Raw genomic sequence first — 20,753 nt, forward strand, 5'->3', positions numbered from 1 at the left:
ATAAACATTTTTTAAAGCCACAAAATTGTGGAGCAGTTTGCTGTGTAACAAATGACCATTAGACTAAAACCTGTTAGTTTACTACTCCAAGTTCAAAGTAGAAGAATGAGAGAAGAACTTCATAATCCACACCCTAAAGGTTTCACACCCCCAAATTTCCAAGTTTGAAAAACTGATTTTCCTAGGCAAACCATAAGACACTCTTGACTACAGAGAACAAACTAAGGGTTGCTGGAGGGGAGCTGTTGGGGGCTGGTGATGGGCATCAAGGAGGGCACCTGTGATGAGCACTGGGTGTTGTATGTAAGTGATGAATCACTGAGTTCTACATCTGAGAAACACTACACTATATGTTAACTTGAATTTAATAAAATCTTAGAAGAAAAAAAAGAGAAAAACTGATTTTTCTAAGGCAGAAAATGTAGAGTCTTAGAACTTGTATGTCCCAACCAGCAGGCTCTGTTTGTCTGATGTGATCAACACTCTTGATAAGCCCTGAGGAAGAATGATTATTTAGTTTAAACCAGGCTGAAGTAAGGTAAGGAGTTCTAAAGTACAAGTGATCTAACTGACCCTAACTTATTTATTTCCCTTGTCTTCGAGAGGCACACCATCAGTCTCTCATCTACATTCTCCCCTGTGGCATGTGATCAGGAATGTCCTCAGTTTATCAGACTACGTTTCAAGGTTATCCTTCCAATTATGACATGTAAACATTCTCATTTCTGCCTACTTATTGATTATTCCCAAATCTGTAGCTACAGCCCAGATGTCTCTCTTGAGATCAAGACTCACATCTCTTAACTGCCTGATGGAATAATCTCATGGAGGGACCCCAGAGTCAGTTTGAAACTGAACTAATCATTTGCTCCTCTCTTTCTCTTCTCCCTCTATTGTGAATACCTTTCTCTCCTTCTATACTATCAGATGAAGTCTTTTTTATTATAATTTTTTTTGAACATTTATTTATTTTTGAGAGACAGAGAGAGACAGAGCATGATCAGGGAGGGGCAGAGAGAGAGGGAGACACAGAATCTGGAAGCGGGCTCCAGGCTCCGAGCTGTCAGCACCAAGCCCGACGCGGGGCTCGAACTCACGAATTGCGAGATCGTGACCTAGGCCGAAGTCGGACGCTTAACCAACCGAGCCACCCAGGCGCCCCACTACCAGATGAAGTCTTATTTGGACATCGTTTCTTCTGAGAGATCTTTTAAAAATCTCTGGACTAGGTTAGATGCTAGGCCTTTCTTGAAATTTCAGCACTTATTTTGGCTATATTTGTATTATGTACAACTGTACATATTATTAAAATCGTAGACTTTGTATACATTATTACAATTGGACTTATTTTACCATTCACTCAATAAATACAACACATAAACTGGCATATGATGCAGTAAAGAAAAATGAAGTAGCACAAAGGGCTGCATCTACCTAGTGAAAGGGGTGTCCTTTTCCATTTGCATAAAGAGAAAAAGCTTTAAACAATGGCAATAAACTGCTCTTCAACAAGGGTGTGCATGTGCACGTGTGTAGAGAAGGAATCTGTAGGCACATATAGATTTTGAGCCTGGTGAGAAGGGAAGCCACCGGAATGTTTTGAGCAAAGAAATGACATGACCTTACTGATGTTTTTAGTGATACACTGGTTGGCAGATGGAGAATAAACCATGGGGAAGGGAAGGAAGTAGGGAGAAGAGGAGACTATTGCTATAATCCAATGGTCCTCAACTGGAGGCAATTTTGCTCCCAAGGGGACATTTTAGCAATGTCTGGTGACATTTTTGGTGGTCACAACTGTGAGAGGCACTTGCTGCTTGTATCTAGTGGGTAAAGGCTAGGGATACCACGAAGTATCCTACAATGCATGGGTCAGCCCATCCCCCCAAAAAGAACTACTGGCTCCAAATGTCAATAGTGCTGAGTTGGAGAAACTGTTCTAATCTGTCATAGAATGGTGGCATGGATAAAGATGGTAGTGGTGACAGCTCAAGACGTGCTTAGTTCTGGATAGATTTTAAAAGGAGAGGGGCCACCTGGGTGGCTCAGCTGGTTAAGGGTCTGACTCTTGGTTTCGACTCAGGTCATGATCTCACGGTTTGTGAGATCGAGCCCCGCACTGGGTTCTGTGCAGTGTAGAGCCTGCTTGGGATTCTCTGTCCCTCTCCCACTCATGCTGCTCTCTCTCTCAGAATAAATAAATAAACTTAAAAAAAAAAAAAAAAAGGTAGAGCTGACTGGGGATACCTGAGTGGCTCGGTTGGTTAAGCAACAGACTCTTCATTTCAGCTCAGGTTATGATCTCAGGGTTCATGAATTCAAGCCCCACATCAGGCTCTGTACTCCCTCTCTCTCTGCCTCTCCCCCACTCTTGTGGGCGCGCTCTCTCTCTCTCAAAAAAGAATAAATACATTTTTAAAAAAAGTAGAGCTGACTGTATGTGTTGTGGGATTAAATGTATAGTATGAGGGAAAAAGAGGCAGAGAGGATATCAAGCTTTCTCACTTGAGCAACTGTAAGAATGAAGTGCCTAGTATTGAGAGGAGGAAGAATGTGGAAGCAGTAAGTAGGGAGGAGGTGCTCTGTTTTGTTTGCAGGTGAGAAGTGGCTGATGAGACTCAAGCAATTATTTTACACATATTAAATGTTGAACTTTGTCTATCTACCTGGTGTCAAGTGAATGTATCAAGTAGGCAGATCGATCCGTGAGCCTGAAGCTCTGGGCAGAGGCTGGGGCTGGAGACAGGCACTCGGGAGTTTCAGCATCTATACAGTACGAACAGCTACAGGACAGGAGATTAGTTAGGGAGGGAATGAAAACTGAGACAAGATCTGGGTTCTGAGGCATTTCAATGCTTAAAGGGGAGGGGAATCAGCATGAACTACTAAAAAGGCAAAGGAGAAGGACTGAGGTAAGAGAACCAAGAGTAAGCGAGAACGAGGAGCTGTGTCAAACGCTGCTGAGAGGGAAAGGGAAACTGAGGGCTGAGAAATGACCACAAGATCTGGCAACACGGATGTCGATGCTGATGTGGAAATGAACGGTGCCGGTGGGAGGCAGGAATGAAAGCCTGACTGGCCTGGAGGCCAAAGAGTTCATAGCAGAGGAAGGTAGAGACAGTGGCTGTAAACAGTGATACACTCTCTTGTGGTCTTTGTAAAGCTGAGTAAAAAAACAGATAATATCCGGAGGAGGATTTTTTCCCTCCCAGCTTATGGTACATGTTCGAACCTTCAGAAAACTTGACAGTATGACAAAACTGCTTATATCTACAACAGACTCAACATTTAACACTATCATGTGTTTTTCCTATTTGTACATGTACACACACACACACACACACACACCCTCCCGAACACTGAAAGTAACTTCATCTCTAAATATACTTCAGATACATCTCCTAAAAAAAAAAAGAAAGGCAATTCTCCAACACAACCGTAATAACCATTAACAACACATCTAGGAAAATAAAATGTACACTCCCAAATACAGTTTATTGCTAGGCATATTAAAATCCCCCCCCCAAATAGGTTTTGCAGCAGTTTTTCTCAAACCAGGATTTAATCAAAGTCTACACATTACATTTGGTTATCATGTTCCTTTGGTGTCTCTTAATGAGTTTTTGAAAAGACCTGTCTTACAGAATGGACCTGACTGATTCCTGGTGAAGCCACTTAACTTGTTCTTCTGTCCTGGAAGGGAAGAGTTTGTAAAAAGTAGTAAATATATTCATTATTCTTGGCATAATATCCTAAAATTAACACTTCCCAACTTTCTGTATCTCTCTGCCCTTTCATTTTACAAAAATTCTCAATTTATTCCAGGATTTTTTTTTCCATTTAACTGCCTCCTGTAAGCTCTAAAGACTCAACTGAGCAACTTACAGGGTTTATACGTTCCATGGTCAGAAAAAATCGACTACAGCCTCTCACTATAAGAATCATGGGGATCTCATCCTAAAGCTAATTAGTACTGACACCAAACATTTTATTGGTTAAGCACAACAAACTACATTTGGAAAGTAAAATGAATTCTCTGAAATTTCTTTCCTGATTAGCAAAATAGTGCCTCCTAATAATTGAGGGTGAAAGCTGCTGTGAAATACGCCCACGTGACCAGAAATTACAACAGCCGAAAGGGTGCACAGAGTCTGGTGCTGGTATGCTCTATACACCATTCTATGTAGTAAAGAACTTAAATACAGATGCAAGATTTGATTAAACTTGTATCTGGCCTTCTATAACTGGTCAGTCAGGCATAAATGCTTTACACAACTTAATGGACGTTCTTCAAGCAACTTAAAATGCAAACTGACCCAACAATGTTTAGGACTAGAATTCTAAAGAACATTTAGGCATTATCAATTTGTCATAAACATTTTCTGCCACAATCTTAAAATTGTCTTTTCCACAGTGTCAGAAAGCATTAGAAACAGAATGATTTTATACAAATGATTAAACAGTATACAAATTTTATACTGTTTGATCCAGTAAATGTTTCACGTTCCCCCTTACATTGCTATTTATTTTTTGCTATGTTACAAAACCTGCATTTAGCATGGCATATGAAATATCATAAAATAAATGAATTCATCTCATTTACAAGTTCATAAGAGTTCATCGCACATGGTGAAATAAATGACTAAAATAAAATGGTTAATGATTTTTTTCCAAAGATTTTATGGGGCTCGAACTCACAACTCTGTGATCAAGAGTCACAAGCTCTACTGACAGAGGCAGCCAGGAGCCCCAAAACGGTTCATGATTTTTAACCATTTCCTTGCACTTCCTTGGACTCCTTTAGTGCTTTGCGTTAGAATTTTAATCAAACCACTGATGCTTATTTTAAGTGATATTTTTCAACCCTTTTGGGCCTACGGTTTATTTCAGCGAGGTACATGCCCTTCACTAGCCACCTAGTCCCACCTCATTCTGCTTACTACTGCAAAAAACCCCTTACTTCAATAAATTAGAAGCTAGGGACCAGACTTCATGAAGCACCTCCCAGAAGTAAATTAATTCATGTTAAAACAAAAATTGTAGCTATTATCACCTGTAATTAGAAGTCTGCCTGTAGGTCATCTCAACTTTCAGAGTGTCTGGAAGATCATAAAAACCACTGGTAGTCCCTGATCACGTTATGTAAACTTCTCATTTAGATGGAGCTAGATGAGAAGGAGGGGCCAGCAGCAGAAAATTATCCTTTCAACCTATTCTCCAGCTAGGAAACTATGTTACTCAATTATTTGATCTCAAATGAAGCAAAGCGAAGTAACAAAATCAAACTAACATGTTATATAACTGTGGCAGCCAGCTTCCAAGATGGCCTCTAGTGAGCCCTGCCTCCAAGTATTCACACCCTCGTGTGGGTCCCTCCCACAGTAGATCAGGGCGGGTCTGTGCAGGAGAGTGATGGCATATTTTTTTTTTTTTTTTTTTGAGAGAGAGCATGCACGGGATGGGGGTGGGGGTGGGGGGGAGAAGAAGGGAGAGAATCTTAAGCAGGTTCCATGCTCAGCCTGACACAGGGCTGAATCTTATAACCATGAGATCATGACCTGAGCCAAAATCAAGAGTTCCAACACTTAAATGACTGAGTCACCCAGGTGCCCCAAATGGTATATTACTTCTAAAGCCAGGTTATAAAAGACACTACGGTTTCTGCCTCTCTTTCAGATCACCTACTCTGGTGGAAAGCCAGCTGTCATGTCAAGGGACATTCAGGCAGCTTTCAGATGACTGCAGTCACATGAGACTCTGAATTGGAACCACCCAGCTAAAATACTTCCAGATTCCTACCCATCAGAAACTGTGTTTAATAATAAATATCTATGGTTTAAGCCTTTGGGGGTACTTTCTTGCACAGCAAAATATAACTATACAATGATATATACTAATTTAACTGGTTGAAGTTATAGCTATATAACATCCCACTTAAGTATTAAAAATCACAGCGTCCTGATGCAATGCAAGATATTAAAAGAAATCCACTAACAAATACCTATCGAGTACCACTGACGACAAGAAAGCTTTGTCACATTGCACATGAAACTTCCTTAGAGTAATATTCATGGCTGATCTCCACTTTCTCACTAACTCCTCCCTGGGGTAGGAAGGAGTAACCAGTCTGATAAATTTGAGAGAAAAAATTCTGGGCTCAGCCACTTCCTTTTTTCTTTTCTATTTGGGATTTGTCTAACTGAAGACAGCCATTTATTCTGGGCTGTTCTCTATCACACAGTAAATGTAGTGGGACAAACTCCATTCTTGTAGACAGAGAAAGGTGAGGCTGAAATCAGCCTAATTCCGGAGTGCAATACTAGGAAGTTCCTTGTTGCTGCAAACCTCAGCCACGTTTCCAAAACAACTTTTTGGGTAAACTTGTATTTGAATCTCATCTATGTGATTTCTACATCTTATTTCTTATCACGATTCAAACTTCAGCAAGGAAAAAAAGGGTGTCATTACTTATCAATCTCTAAACTAAATACACAGCACTATAATGGGTAATTCGTGTCCATATGGACTGTATGGTATATTTGGGATGTAAACTAAGATAACCTGAAGGATTAAATAATAATTACCTGTCAAATGTAAACTATAAGAAGCACATAGTTATTAATAAATAAGTGAGAAATTATGATCACTGGTAAGCATCAGAAAATCTGAAGAAGAAAGGCAAAAACACAGATGCCCAGACCCCATGCCAAAACCACAGAATTGGGAATAGGACCCAAGCAATTGCATTTTTAATAAGTTCCCAATATAATGCTGATTCATACCAATTTAGGAACCCGAGCTATACACAAGGAGTGCAATGACTCTGGAAAAAAAGAGACTGCTGTGAGCTATCAAAGGAAAGATTATAGCAAACAGAACTTTAAGCAAATTGTAAATGACATGCAGGGTTTAGATGAGATGGTAGATAACGGAGGGAAACCAGATTGTGCTGAGGGCCTATTAACTGCCAGGCACTGTTCTACGCATCACCTCATTTAAGATAATTTCATTGCATACATGGAAAAACTGAGGCTCAGATAGATGAAATCATTTACCTCAGGTCACAAAACTAGTTAAACGACACAGTGGGATTAGTAGACATTTTCATCATATGGATGAAATTGAGCCTCAGGGAGGTTAAGTATTTTGTTGGAAGAAACAAAATTGGAAAGTGGAAGAACTGTGATTAATAAGTGGACAAGGTGAAATCAGGTCTGTGAATCTAAAGCCTGTTTCTTTTTTTCTTTTTAGTAAGATGGAAAGGAGAGAATCTCCTTTGCTTAAAAAGAACACAAGAACAGAAAAGCAATAGGAAACTTAGAAATCAAATTAGACCATCAAAAAATAGTCTACACTTAAACTTATGATGTGGTCAGACAACCACACATTAAAGACCACCAATGATATAAAAATCAGTTTTAAAAAGATTTTTTTAAAAAAAAGACATTCTTGAAGTTTTTTAAAAAAAATTTTTAAATGTTTATTTTGAGAGACAGACAGTGCAAGTGGGGGAGGGACAGAGAGAGAGGAGAGAGACAATCCCAGGCAGGGTCCACACTGCTAGCACTGAGCCCGACATGGGGCTCAAACTGACAAAACCATGAGATCATGACCCGAGCTGAGATCAAGAGTTAGACATTTAAGCGACTGAGCCATCCAGGCACCCCTTAAAAAAAAAAGATCAAAAGAAAAAAAATCAAAGGCAGTTTTGTCTGAATTGATTAGTTTACTAAATAATTACCAACTGCAATTAGCAATCAGAATCCAATTATTAGACTGAACTGATGATTCAGCAACTAGTTGGAAAGCACCAACCTAGTCAAAACAGTCAAATTAATTTTACAGTTAGTCTTATAAGCATAATGTTTAAGGCCAGAGTAATTTCATTTATAACTGAAAAAAATTTTTTAATGTTTATTTTTTGGAGAGAGTGTGCACACACGTGTGTGAGTAGGGGAGGGGCAGAAAGAGAGGAAGAGAATCTTAAAAACATTTTTTTTTAACGTTTATTTATTTTGAGGGGGAGAGAGAGAGACAGAGCATGAGCAGAGGAGGGGCAGAAAGAGAGGAAGATACAGAATCTGAAGAAGGCTACAGGCTCTGAGCTGTCAGCACAGAGCCTGATGCGGGGCTGGAACTCATCAACTGCAAGACTATGACCTGAGCCGAAGTCGGATGCTTAACCAACTGAGCCATCCAGGTGCCCCAAAGAGAGGGAGAGAGTCTTAAGCAGGCTCCACACTCAGTGCAGAGCCCAACGTGGGGCTCAATCTCACAACTGTGAGATATGACTTGACCCAAAATCAAGAGTCGGATGCTTAACTGACTGAGCCACCCAGGCACCCCATAACTGAAATTTTTTTTTAAATTTTTTTTTCAACGTTTATTTATTTTTGGGACAGAGAGAGACAGAGCATGAACGGGGGAGGGGCAGAGAGAGAGGGAGACACAGAATGGGAAACAGGCTCCAGGCTCTGAGCCATCAGCCCAGAGCCTGACGCGGGGCTCGAACTCACGGACCGTGAGATCGTGACCTGGCTGAAGTCGGACGCTTAACCGACTGCGCCACCCAGGCGCCCCTAACTGAAATTTTTAAAGACTGCTTTATGACAATATTTTATAAGACTTCATGATAAATATTACTATCTTAAGGACTTAAAAAAAAATGTTACTTGAGACAGAGAATGTGCAGCCATATGCAAGAGCGGGGAGGGGTAAAGAGAGAGAGAGAGAGAGAGAGAGAGAGAGAGAGAGAATCCCAAACAGGCTCCACACAGTCAGCACAGAGCCTGACTTGGGGCTCTATCCCATGAACTGTGAGGTCATGACCAGAGGGGAGATCATGACCAGAGCTGAAATCAAGAGTTGGATGCCCAACCAACTGACCCACCCAGCACCCCTTAAGGACTTTCTGAAAAGTGAAGCTAAATACTTACTTATCTCTATTCTCCATGCATATAGGCACCTCAACTGTTTTTCCATCTTTAAGACCAAAGTCAAAATTCAACTTTGTGAGACCCTTCCTGTAATTAAAATTAACTAGTTTCTTTCCATTGTTGCTACGGAATATTGCTTGCACATCTCTATTTAGCATTTATTTCATTTTGCCTTTGTATGAAAACTATCTATTTACAAATGCTTCTACTTTTTTTTAGGGATAAAGATTATGCATTAAGCACCTTTGTATTCATCCAGCATTTAGCCCAGTGCTTTGCATACTCAATAAAAGTGCGTTGACAAATAAGTTAATATTTTTCTCACATCTTCCAAAACCCTGAACTAACAAGGATAAGAACGTGGGGAAATATACTGTGGAAAACACTACATTTTAAGAGTAGGTTTTGTCAGCCCTGTGAACTGGGAACCATGATGATCATTCATTGATTAGCAAAATATGTACTATGTACTAGGCAATGTATATATAACCTCGAATAAGACAGATGTAGTCCTTGCCCTCAAAAGTTAGTAGACACTTAATATATACATAGATTGTGAAGAAAACAAACAGCAGGTGGTAATAAGGAATTAGAGTAGGGGTGGCAGGTAGAGGGCTGCTCATAGGGTGGACAGCTTGACAAGTGAAACCGAGGCTGACACTTGAAGGATGAGTCACATACGCAAGGAGAAGGGGAACAGCTAGGAGAATTAAGGCCCTGAAGCAGGGGTGGCGGCCACATACTACAATGCCAGCTTCAGGGGAATCCAATTACCACAGCATATTCTCTACCCTTCTATTTATCAGTTCTTTTGCAATTGTTTCTATCACTTCTCTTTTTCTGATGGTTCAGATATTCCTGGCAAAATTTTACAAATGGCATGAACTCAGGGGGATGTAAGGCTGTTTCCAAATAATCCTAATTTCCCTCTAATCTTACGACTGATAAATTCATCTCCAAGAGACATCTGTGTCCCAATTAGGAAAAGAGTGTTTCTCTAAATCATCTTTAATTTTTTGATTTGGGAGTCCTCCTGATTGCTAATCAACACGTATAATTACTTCAATAATTACAGAATGTTCTTTTGTTTTCAGAAAAATGACCTGCTGCTTTCTGAACTGCAAATTGCTCTAGAACCTACGTAGAGGAAACCTACCTAAAGTGGTCCCTAACCACGGGGCATTCTCAGATCTACTGCTACAGCTACCTGTGAAATGGGAGCATGTGATGTACTGGAAAAAGCCCTGCATTAGAAATTAGAGGACATAGGTTCTAGTCCCAGGTCTGCCACTTTGTTATGCAAATTTGGGTCAGTTGTTCACTTCTAGGTTTAGTTTTATCATTGGTAAAGTGGGAATATATAGGACACCTGGTGGCTCAGTCGGTTAAGCGTCAGATCGGCTCAGGTCATGATCTTGTGGTTCCAGAGTTCAAGCCCCGCATCACGCTCTATGCTGAGAGCCTGGAGCCTACTTCAGATTCTATGTCTCCCTCTCTCTCTGCCCCTCCCCCCCTTTCTCTCTGATAAACATTAAAAAAAATTATAAAGTGAGAATACATAAAAGTTGCAACTTATACAAAGTCAACTCCATGTGCTTGGCAAAAAGTTTAAAAGAAAAATATCAATTTAAAAAAATTTTTTTTCAACGTTTATTTATTTTTGGGACAGAGAGAGACAGAGCATGAACGGGGGAGGGGCAGAGAGAGAGGGAGACACAGAATCAGAAACAGGCTCCAGGCTCTGAGCCATCAGCCCAGAGCCTGACGCGGGGCTCGAACTCACAGACCGCGAGATCGTGACCTGGCTGAAGTCGGATGCTTAACCGACTGCGCCACCCAGGCGCCCCTGAAAAATATCAATTTAAATAGTACTCAGTGAGTATATGCCTAGAGGTAAGCATGAGCTGGAAAGCCCAAATATGTTGTTCCATCAATTAGTCTCAGTTAAGAGCCTTTCACTGAAAATCTTGCTGTGCTGTATGATTTTAGTGTTTAAAGATTTATACACTTATTTATATACGCATACATACACATACATATATACGTGTATACACACACACACACTTACATACTTCTTTGCCTAAAACAAGGTCCCTGCATATCCATTTGCTTCATCCACAGCTCAAAAAAAAAAAAAAAAGAACAGTCATTCAGGTGATATGATTTAGTTCATATGTTTACTTTAGAACCAAATAGGGTACAGACTCCACTACATGACTATACTATACTGCCATAGAGAGCACATAAGTCAAAGTGGATGGAACCCTGGCAATATACTGTTGAGACCCTGATCCATCAATTTTTTTGTTACTGGTTGCTAAATAACATAGTTTACCAACTATGTCACTATCCCAATAGACCTGTGCCACTGTTTAGGGAAAAGACATATTCACATCTGTGGAAACTGATGAATGTACAAAGTTATTCATTGCACAATGCTTTTACTAAAGACCAGGAAAAAACCCTAATGTCCAAAAGGAAAGGGCCGATTAAGTGATACATCATACAGTGGAATATCATGCTGCCATAAAAATGAATAAGGAACCACTTTAGATAATGACATAGAACAGTTTCTAAGATAAGTGAAAAAAACAGGGTACATACACTGTGCACAGTACCATTTACATACAAAAGGGGGGGAATATATGTAGTATTTACTTGCTTATATACATGTGAAAGTTTTTTGGAAAAAAATATAAGAAACTGGTAGCATTGGTTGCTTCCTAGGGAAGAAACTGGGACAGGAGTAGAAGGAAGACTTTTCACTGCATATTCTTTTTTACCTTTTTAAATGTGAACCATGTGAATCTATTACCTAATCCAAAAGAAAATACAAAATTTAGATCAGCACCAAAGTAGTTTGAGATGAAAAAGGATCATGCTCTTAATGTTAAACATTTGCAAAAAGTAGGCATAGTAGGTAGAATATTGGAACTGTAAGTGACCATCTATTCTAAACTCACTTTATAGATCTGGAAACCGAGGCCTTGGGAATTAAGCGACTTATGTGAGGTCACATAACAAAAGAGTGAGGATTAGAAATCAGATGTTCCAAGATCTACTCTACAACTCTTCTGTATCATACCGTCTTCTCATTTTGTGTGGGCAAAATGGAAACAAGTCTAGACTACATAAAGGGTCGTCATGTTCTGTCTAAAATTCAGAGGCTAAAGTACAAAATAACGTCAACTCCTCGGACTACTCATTTTTAGTGTGGCCTTGATGTGGCGACACTTACAAATAGGCCGTGCATATCCTCATCACTGCACATATTACAGTATGATAAATGTACTGTCTTTATCCTATCTCAATTGAATCCACTGAGGGCAAAAACTAGAGTGTCTTCTTTTAATTTTCTAAATTTGCAAACGCCTAGCACAAGTATAACTGCCAAAAATAGTAATATAGGTTTACATTCCCTATCCAAAACCTAGGGTCTGGATATATTTTAGAAATAACAATTCCTTGAAATTTAAAAATGTTACAGGATACACATAACACTTCCCACACCAGAGGTCAAGGGGAGCACCCCACAGTCAAACATATAACCTATTTCCTCAGCAAAACATATGGGGTAAAAACTATGTATCACTTTTCATTAGCTTGGGTGATATTTTGTTACCAAATTAATTTTCTCTCCAAGTTTAATACGTTTTTGGTTTGTGCAGCCTCCTGAATGTTGGAATTAAATAGATTATAGACTGCACTCACAAAGGTGCTGCTAAAAAAATAGGGTTAGTTCCTTCAACTCTCATCTTTTTTGATGAGATCAGAACGACCAATCACAGCAGGCAGCTTTTACATCCCAGGTTTGGGCTAAAGCTCCTGATTAAGGAATCCAATCCAGCAGAGGGGACAAAACCTGATGCTATGAAAAGAAAACATTTAAAAGAGAAGAAAGAAAATCCTAATTGTACATTATATTCCTATTTTGGCTGTTCACTAATAAAAGCTTCCTTTAATCACAGTGTGTTAGTTTTTAAATGGAAACACGTTAAATACAATTTCTGTACCACATTGCTGACGAGGAGATTGCTTTCTACTGAAAGGTAACTGTACTCTTTCTGGGACCAGTGTACATAGAAAGAGGCATTCCAAACACATTCACAAGGAAGAAGCATAAATGTATTTAATTTTTTCAACCTGGGACTGCTACTGTACTATAACTGAAAGGAGAGTTTCTTCTAGTCAACCTCTCCTAATTGTCCTTATTAGCATCACTCCTTTTAGAAAGTCTTGCAGAACTTTTTCTACCTTTTACAAGGGGGAAAAATTCTGGAGTCAAATCTGTATATCTAAAATCCTCTTTTCTTTCCACAACCCAAGCCCTACATCCATTTTGTTTCTGTCACTATTACATATTTTTTCCTGGCAAAAAATCAAATTTGCACTGCAAGACTATAAATCAACTTCACAAGCAACGTTTCATTGATATAATTCAGTTTGGCAATGTTGATTTTTCCATCTTAAAATTGTAGCTACAATTTTAACTGAATCAATTGTTTTGTTCAACTTACGAAGTTAACAATTCGGCAAGCATTATTTACAAAAAAAAAAAAAAAAAAAAAAAATCCTGTATTCTATCCTGAAAATGGAAATAGCAATGGTGAACAAGAAAAACGCTCCGAGTTTGTCTATTATTTCAAGAAGGAAATACTATGTTCTATTTTCATAATTCATTTAAAAAAGAGAAAACTAGTTAGATCTTACAACAAATATACCAGCATATTAATAATCGAGGACAACAAGAAAGGTAAGCAAAAATTAACCAGCCTAGTTTTCAGTCTGGAGGAAAAACAAACTCCCTACTGGATTTCTTGGCCATATGCATTCATAAGTACGGACAACTAAAATCCTTTTTACTGAAGAATTTCTTGGTATAAGGGACTTGTTTCCTCTATACCGCCCTATCAAAATTACCAACATTATTCTAGAATATAGTTATTTAGTTTGAAACCACTAAAAACATCCCCCCCCCCCCAGCCCAAAATGCTAACGGTGGTTACTCTGTCACGACAGGGTCACAAAATCCAAACTGTTACTCTAGGTTATAGAACCAGTCGACCAAAAGGACTTCTAGAATATGCTGCCCCAAGATTCAGAATGCAACTCAGAAATAGCACACGCGGTCACGATGTCCCTTAAGCCACATGACCTTCCTGCGAAAGCAGAGCCTTAAACTTATCAACTACAGGAGAACTATCCTTTTCTCTTAAGTCCAAGCAAGGCAGGGCAGCTAAAATGAACGCAGCAGGGACAGATCGGCTGCTGACTAGCAAAAACGGGCGGTGGACAGCAAAGTCCCTGTGCTTTGGCTACTCCCCTTACCGTTAGAAGATCTGGGAGGGAGGAAAGGAGAAACACCCCAGAATCCTGGCAGAAAAGCCCCTGGCCTCGAAGATGGGGTTTAGGGAGACAGGGAGGGGCAGCTCCGTGTGTGGTGACCCTTTGTGAACACACACTCTGTGGCTGCTCGGCTCTCACCGAGGCTTTAGGAGAGCGGACTACGGGGGCCTTGCGCGGCCCACAGTCGTCGTGGAGACCGCAGCGCTGCAGGGACGCGCCGGCCGACAGGCTCCATTGCACCCTCCGCCTCTGCAGGCTGGGGAGCCCTTCCCTCGCCCCACCACCCACCCACCCAGGTCACTCTCCGCCGCGTCGACTTCCGACCCGGGCTCGCGTCGGCCCGGGCGCAACGAGGTGCGCGCCACTCTCTTTCCTCAGCGTAATCCCTCCGCTGCCGAGCGCGCACTAGTTTTAATCACGCCCCACCCCCTGGTCGCCGGCGTCACCTCCGCCACTCGAGCGCTTTCCAGCAGCTTCCAGAAACGTCGCCTCCCCAAACCCAGCCACTCACAGATGCCGGGCTCGGCAGCCACCGGCCCCGCCCCTAGCCGTCGCCGCGGCTGAAACTGCGGCTGCGACAGCCGGGCGGGCAGCCACGCCTCTGCAGAGGCCTTCCGGAAGTGCTCCCGTTCTCACCTTCCCCGCCACGCTGACGAACTTTCAGGCCCCGCGCCGAGCAGGAAGGGGAATTCTTTTGCCGCGGACTCAAACCGGAAGCCGCTTGGCGAGCGGAGAGGCCGGTGGGGGAGGAGCGGGCCGGGGGGAACGTGGGTTGAACGTTGCACGGGGTGGTGTGGACCCAAGCTGGAACAGGAGTTCGGACCGACCCGGTGTGAAGAAGGAGCGTGCACGCGGCAGGTAAGGGAGGAGAGGAAGTGGTTTCCTTCAGCTCCCGAAGTAGGGAAGGGGGCACAGAGCTGGGGAAAAGGGACTGCCGCTGGGGGGGTCCGCGCGCTGAAAGGTGGGCTAGGCTGGGAGAGGGAAGGGGCTGGGGACTGGGCTCGGGGGGGAAGGGTTGGCGATTAAGGTAGAGAGTTACTGATTCGTTTTGGCTCAGAGAGGTAAATGCTGAAGAGAAACCAGAGTTGTTTTGTGTTTCGTTCTTCCAAAGAGCGTGGAGATGGGGAGGGTTAACGGAACCCTGCACCTTGGGTTTCCAAGGTTTGGTTTTGAAACTGACAGGTCTTGGTCCTGTGCGTCTCTGATTCTGGAGGGCCGGGCACCCAAAGCCGACCCCAGTCCTCGGCTTCAAGTTTACTGTGGTCTTACCTTTGACAATTCATGTGCTGAGCTCTCTTGGTCTTGGAGGGCAAGCTCAGATGTAAAGTTTGAGGCTCTTCTCGGGGGCCGCTGGTTCTCTGGGTTTCCCCACTGTGCACCCGGGGCTGTGAGAGAAGCTTAATTGCGTATCTTTCGGCATGCCCAGGGGCAACTTTACATATTCTTTGTGCTGTAACTGGGTTCATACTGGGCTAGGCATTCACACTGGGGCTCCTGGAGTATCAGTGGCTCACCGAAATAATGAAAAGAGGGAGTCAGAAGGAAGGTGCTGAGGTTGAAGTGGAGGAGAGGAAGGTAAGACTGGAAAGCCGGGTTGGTCGGTCTCAAGTACAGTGAGTTTTAAGGTCATAGTATTACCCTTAGGTCCACACTGAGCTGTTTGGACTTTCCTACAATCAGGTTGGGGTAAATGATTTTAAGTTGAGCCGTGACAGACTCAGACTTGTTTTATACTAGCGTTACTTTGGCTGCAATACGGAGTGGGGATCGGATGGAAAGAGGTGGGATTTGAGAGGCTTCCCAAGAATTGTCCACAGGATTTGGGCAGGAGGAAGTGGGAAGTGAAAGTTTAGAGAACCACTCGAATTTTCTAGTGTGTGTATTTGGAAGGATGAAGATGCCAAAATCTAGGTGAGATACAAGAAAGAGGAGCAGGTTATGTTTGTAGCGAGAACAATGGAGACCATCATTGAGGGCAAATTAACTTGCAAGAATCACCCCCAGGGTTTTGTGTATGAGACAAAGTAAATTGTTTTTGAAAGTCCTGGATAGCTCACCTCTGCTTTTTTTTTTTTAATCAGTTTTCTTTTGCCAGGTTTTGCATAGTCAGAATTTCAACCACCAGCCTATCTGCTTGTCCCATTGAAATGTTGGCTGCTGAGATCAGGATCAGAGCAGATTTGAAGGCTTCTTATTTTTACTTTTATAATTGAGAGAGAGAGAAAAAACAAAACAAAACAGGCCAAAAAAGTTTTTCTAGATCTCACAGGCAGATGGAAATTTTCATTAAAAACATCTCATTCAAGGATTATAGCGTACCAGGTTCTACCAGTTTCTTTTGAGAATAGTGCAGAATAATACAAGATGGGCTCCATAGTTTCTATAGGGTAAAGTATAAAATTAGCACCAAACAAATAGTAGTTAAAACGTATTGTGTGTTCAGGTGCTAAGCATTTTATATGTATTTAATTCTTGGAACAAACCAATTTTACAAATTTCTGAACCCAGATCTGCTGTTGTAAAGCCCATGCTTTTGGCCATTCTGGAACCATAAGCAGTTGGACTCTTTTCTGCCTAGTTTGTTGCCTTTTGTAAGTACGTTATGAATAGAACAAAGCAAAAATGATAAATTTGTGTTTTCTTTGAGGAGCTTATAAAGTAAAAGCACCAAACTTTTATCTTTTTTTTTTTTTTTAGAAGTTTATTCATTTACTTTGACACAGAGAGAGAGAATGCAAGCAGGGGAGGGGCAGAGAGAGAGAGGGAGTCAGAGAGACAGAGAGTCCCAGGCAGGCTCTGCGCTGTGAAGCGCAGAGCCAGACTTGGAGCTCGAACTCATGCACCGTGAGATCATGCAGTGAGTCGAAATCAGGAATCGGATGCTTAACTGGCAGAGCTACCCATGTGCCCCTTACTTTGATCATTTTGGCAGTGGTTCTCAGTGGGGCAGTTTCGCCTCCCAGGGGTCTTCTGGCAATATCTGGAGACTTTGTCACAACTGAGGAGTAACACTGGCATCTAGTAGGTGAGTGAGCGATGCCGCTGAACATCATACGGGGAAAGGATAGCCTTCACGACGAAGAATTATTTGGTCCAAAATGTTTATAGTGCTGTGGTTGAGAAGTCCTGCCATATCAATATATTTCTTTAGGAAGAGGGAATTGAGATTCACTTACACTTTTCTTCTTAAACATTTTTATTTTTGACGTTATTCCTCGGCTTGAAAGACATGTAAACTTTATATATCTGGAACAGAATAGTGTCACTGATTTTTAAATTTTTTTTTTTTCAACGTTTATTTATTTTTTTGGGACAGAGAGAGACAGAGCATGAACGGGGGAGGAGCAGAGAGAGAGGGAGACACAGAATCAGAAACAGGCTCCAGGCTCTGAGCCATCAGCCTAGAGCCTGATGCGGGGCTCGAACTCACGGACCGCGAGATCGTGACCTGGTTGAAGTCGGACGCTTAACCGACTGCGCCACCCAGGCGCCCCTGTCACTGATTTTTAAAGTGAATCTGCGAGCCACAGTTTCCCAGGAAATGGTTGTCATAGAATGATGAATTCTTAGATTTGGGAAAGACTTTTGCTTGAAATTATTTTACAACATCCCTGCTGTTCTCTGCTATAGGTCTTTTGTATCTGGTTTCCCTATATTTTAAACACATATCTAAACTACTCTTAACAATTATTTTTTCCTTCTACTGAGCTCCAGTCTCATAATTTCAACTTTACTGAATGTGATTCTACTCCATGAAATTAACTCAAACCAAGCTTGTTAAATACCTAATTTGTACTATTACAGAGTTAACATTTTTGTCGGGTACAGTTCATTTATTATAAAATAGTATATTGGTGGAAACTCAAAAAAAATAGCATTATCCTCTTGGTGACCTGTTCTTGGTGGTTGAAAGCAATAGGAATTTATGGGGTTCTTTTGTCTCTGTCAAGCAATGGCACAAAAGATCCTGAGTCTTTAAAGTACCTTCTAATATAACGCTGACATACTTGTTTCAGATTATGCATAAACTCTACGAACTTGAGTTTTCAAACTCTGGTCAGTATAATTTGCTTTAAAGAATAGTTACCTTCTTTTGTAAGTTTTAATAAATTTGCTTACAAGTAAGTCTGAAACTTGGTCCTGTTTCCAGTCTGCCCTCTTCCAACAAATTTGCCAGGTTTCTATGTATAGGTTATTTGATTTCACGTCAAGATTACAATTTTAGAATATGTTTATCTTAAGACCTATGGTTTCAAAGTATATTTAATATATATACATCTTATAGCGTAGCTCTTTTTCAAGGTAAATAGAATTTTTTATTTAATTGTCTGTTGACTTTTTTTTTTCCAGGGTTCATTGAAAAATCCTTAGTGATATTGACATGTTTCAAGTGACATAAATTAGCCAATGACTCGGAATGATGGATTCCCCGAAGATTGGAAATGGTTTGCCAGTGATTGGACCAGGGACTGATATAGGGATATCTTCACTCCACATGGTGGGGTATTTGGGAAAAGTTAGTGAACTTATTTTTTGCCTCAGTGCAAAGTTGGGTTTTTTCCTCCTTTTTTTAGAGATTTAAATTTGGTTTTAATTTTCCAATTAACTTCTAAAAAATTATATCTTCCACGGAAATCTTAAGCAATGGCGAAAGATTATTTTAATGTGTTTACCTCTCTGTGTTTTATTGGTATGTGAAAGTAGAAATAGAACATAGACCTTGTGGTTTATTATTCTCTGAAAATATGGAACATACATTTTCCCTGGCAGTTGACATTACTTTTTTCTTGCACATAAAACTGATGCTATTTTTAGCACTTAAAATTTAATGTTTAAAACTATAATACATTTCTTTTTGGAATAGTAGCTGTGTTTTAAGCCTATGTGCTTTTCTTTTATTTGCCATGTTTAAAATATTTAGCCAGAACACTTCCAGGTGAAAATTGTAATTTTTTTCTGGTTCCTTTTTCGTTTGACTTTTTGTAATTTGATATAATTTAGGAATGTCTATATTTTAATTTACTTTATTTCTTTTTTAGAATTATGATTCAGCTAAAGTCCCGTCAGATGGGTATTGTCCTGCTTGTAGAGAGAAGGGAAAGTTAAAAGCCTTAAAGACTTACCGAATTAGTTTTCAAGAATCTGTCTTTTTGTGTGAGGATCTGCAGGTAAAGTATTAATCTTAGATAGTATCAAGGTTTTAGCTTTTTGCTTTTTTCTTCAGTATTTATATTTGTACTCGTTTTGTATCTTTCAGAGTGTACATTTTTAATAGATAATCAGAGTTTCTAGATCTGTCCGGTGTACAGTTTTAAATATTTTGTGTTATTTTTCCACTTCAGTTATTTCCCTGGGGTATTGCATGAGGGTATTTGTTTTTATTATCATTAGACTTAATGAGAAGAGAATCTACATTTCAAGATTTTTTTTTTTTCCATTAACCTTGTGGGGGTCCTTGTTACTTGTTGGTATATAATATAGTCTTTCACCTCTTTGGTTTATAAACTTTGGAACTTACTGGAAAAGTTATTAATTGAAAGTCCTTAAGGATCTAAATATCTTTTAGAATTAATTATAGACTTCATTTCCAGTGGTACAGCTTTTATATAGGAGCTCATTAAACTCCATAATACTCCACATTTTATTGTACTTGACAGTTGGTGAAATTGTTCTCTACGTATTTAGTTCTCAAAGTTTTGCAAGGTAGATAGTTCCATTTTATGATTAAGAAATCAGATACAGAGGGTTTGGGAACATAAGATCTTCCTAAAGTAGCAGAACTGTAATTGGAATATAGTCTTTTAATTTCAGATATGTTTTATTCCAGGTAAAGTAACAGTTCTTCAGAGTCACTTGGAGTACTTTTTTAAAATTTCTGGATCTCACACCCAGATGCTCATTCGGTAGAGTTGACCCAGAATTTTATAGTTTTGTAATTTTTAGGGTGAGGCTGATGATCAGCCAAATTTGCAAAATACTAAACTAAATCACACTGTTGGTGATAGATACTTTTGCTGGGTATAACTTGAAGAAAATCCCAGGCATTCTCACAAATAGAAATAAATTTCTTTTTGCATTTATTCAGTAATTTTTTTTCGAGTGTCACCATATTGTCATTGTTCCAAAAGCTGGGATACAGTGAAAACGCAAAAATTTCTTACCTCAAGAAGGTCATATTCTAGAGTAGGAAAGAAAATCAATAAGTAAGTTATATTTTTTGTGTGTGAGGTGATGAAAAGTGCTGTGGGGAAAAATAAAGCCCAGGGAATGGAATGTTCGGGAATGTGTAGTTTGCAATTTTAAACAGAGTGGTGAAGGGAACTCTTCATTGAGAGACATTTGAGCAAAGACCTGAAAGATGAAGACAAACAAGCCATGTGGGTATGGGATGAACAAGCTTTCCAGGCAGGGAGAGTAGCAGATCGAAGGCCCTGTGAGGGGCGGTGGATGGGGGGGGTGCCTGTGCATGTT

General features: G+C 40.4%; 1 protein-coding gene across 4 annotated transcripts in view; it reads left to right on the forward strand.

Moving 5' to 3' along the window:
* The first annotated feature begins 14,932 nt into the window (after positions 1-14,932).
* Positions 14,933-20,753, forward strand: part of USPL1 (ubiquitin specific peptidase like 1) — a 38,533-nt gene continuing 32,712 nt past the window's right edge. The window contains exons 1-3 of one of the 4 annotated variants that reach the window (XM_030308684.2): positions 14,933-15,140; positions 18,633-18,798; positions 19,322-19,450. In XM_030308684.2, the coding sequence (XP_030164544.1) occupies positions 18,700-18,798; positions 19,322-19,450 (228 nt within the window). In that variant the 5' untranslated portion in view covers positions 14,933-15,140; positions 18,633-18,699. Of the gene's footprint in view, positions 15,141-17,197; positions 17,308-18,632; positions 18,799-19,321; positions 19,451-20,753 lie in introns of those variants that run through there. The other 3 variants (XM_030308689.1, XM_030308698.2, XM_030308707.2) reach the window with 3 other exon arrangements.

The sequence above is a fragment of the Lynx canadensis genome, chromosome A1, assembly GCF_007474595.2.
Source record: "Lynx canadensis isolate LIC74 chromosome A1, mLynCan4.pri.v2, whole genome shotgun sequence".
NCBI lineage: Eukaryota > Metazoa > Chordata > Mammalia > Carnivora > Felidae > Lynx > Lynx canadensis.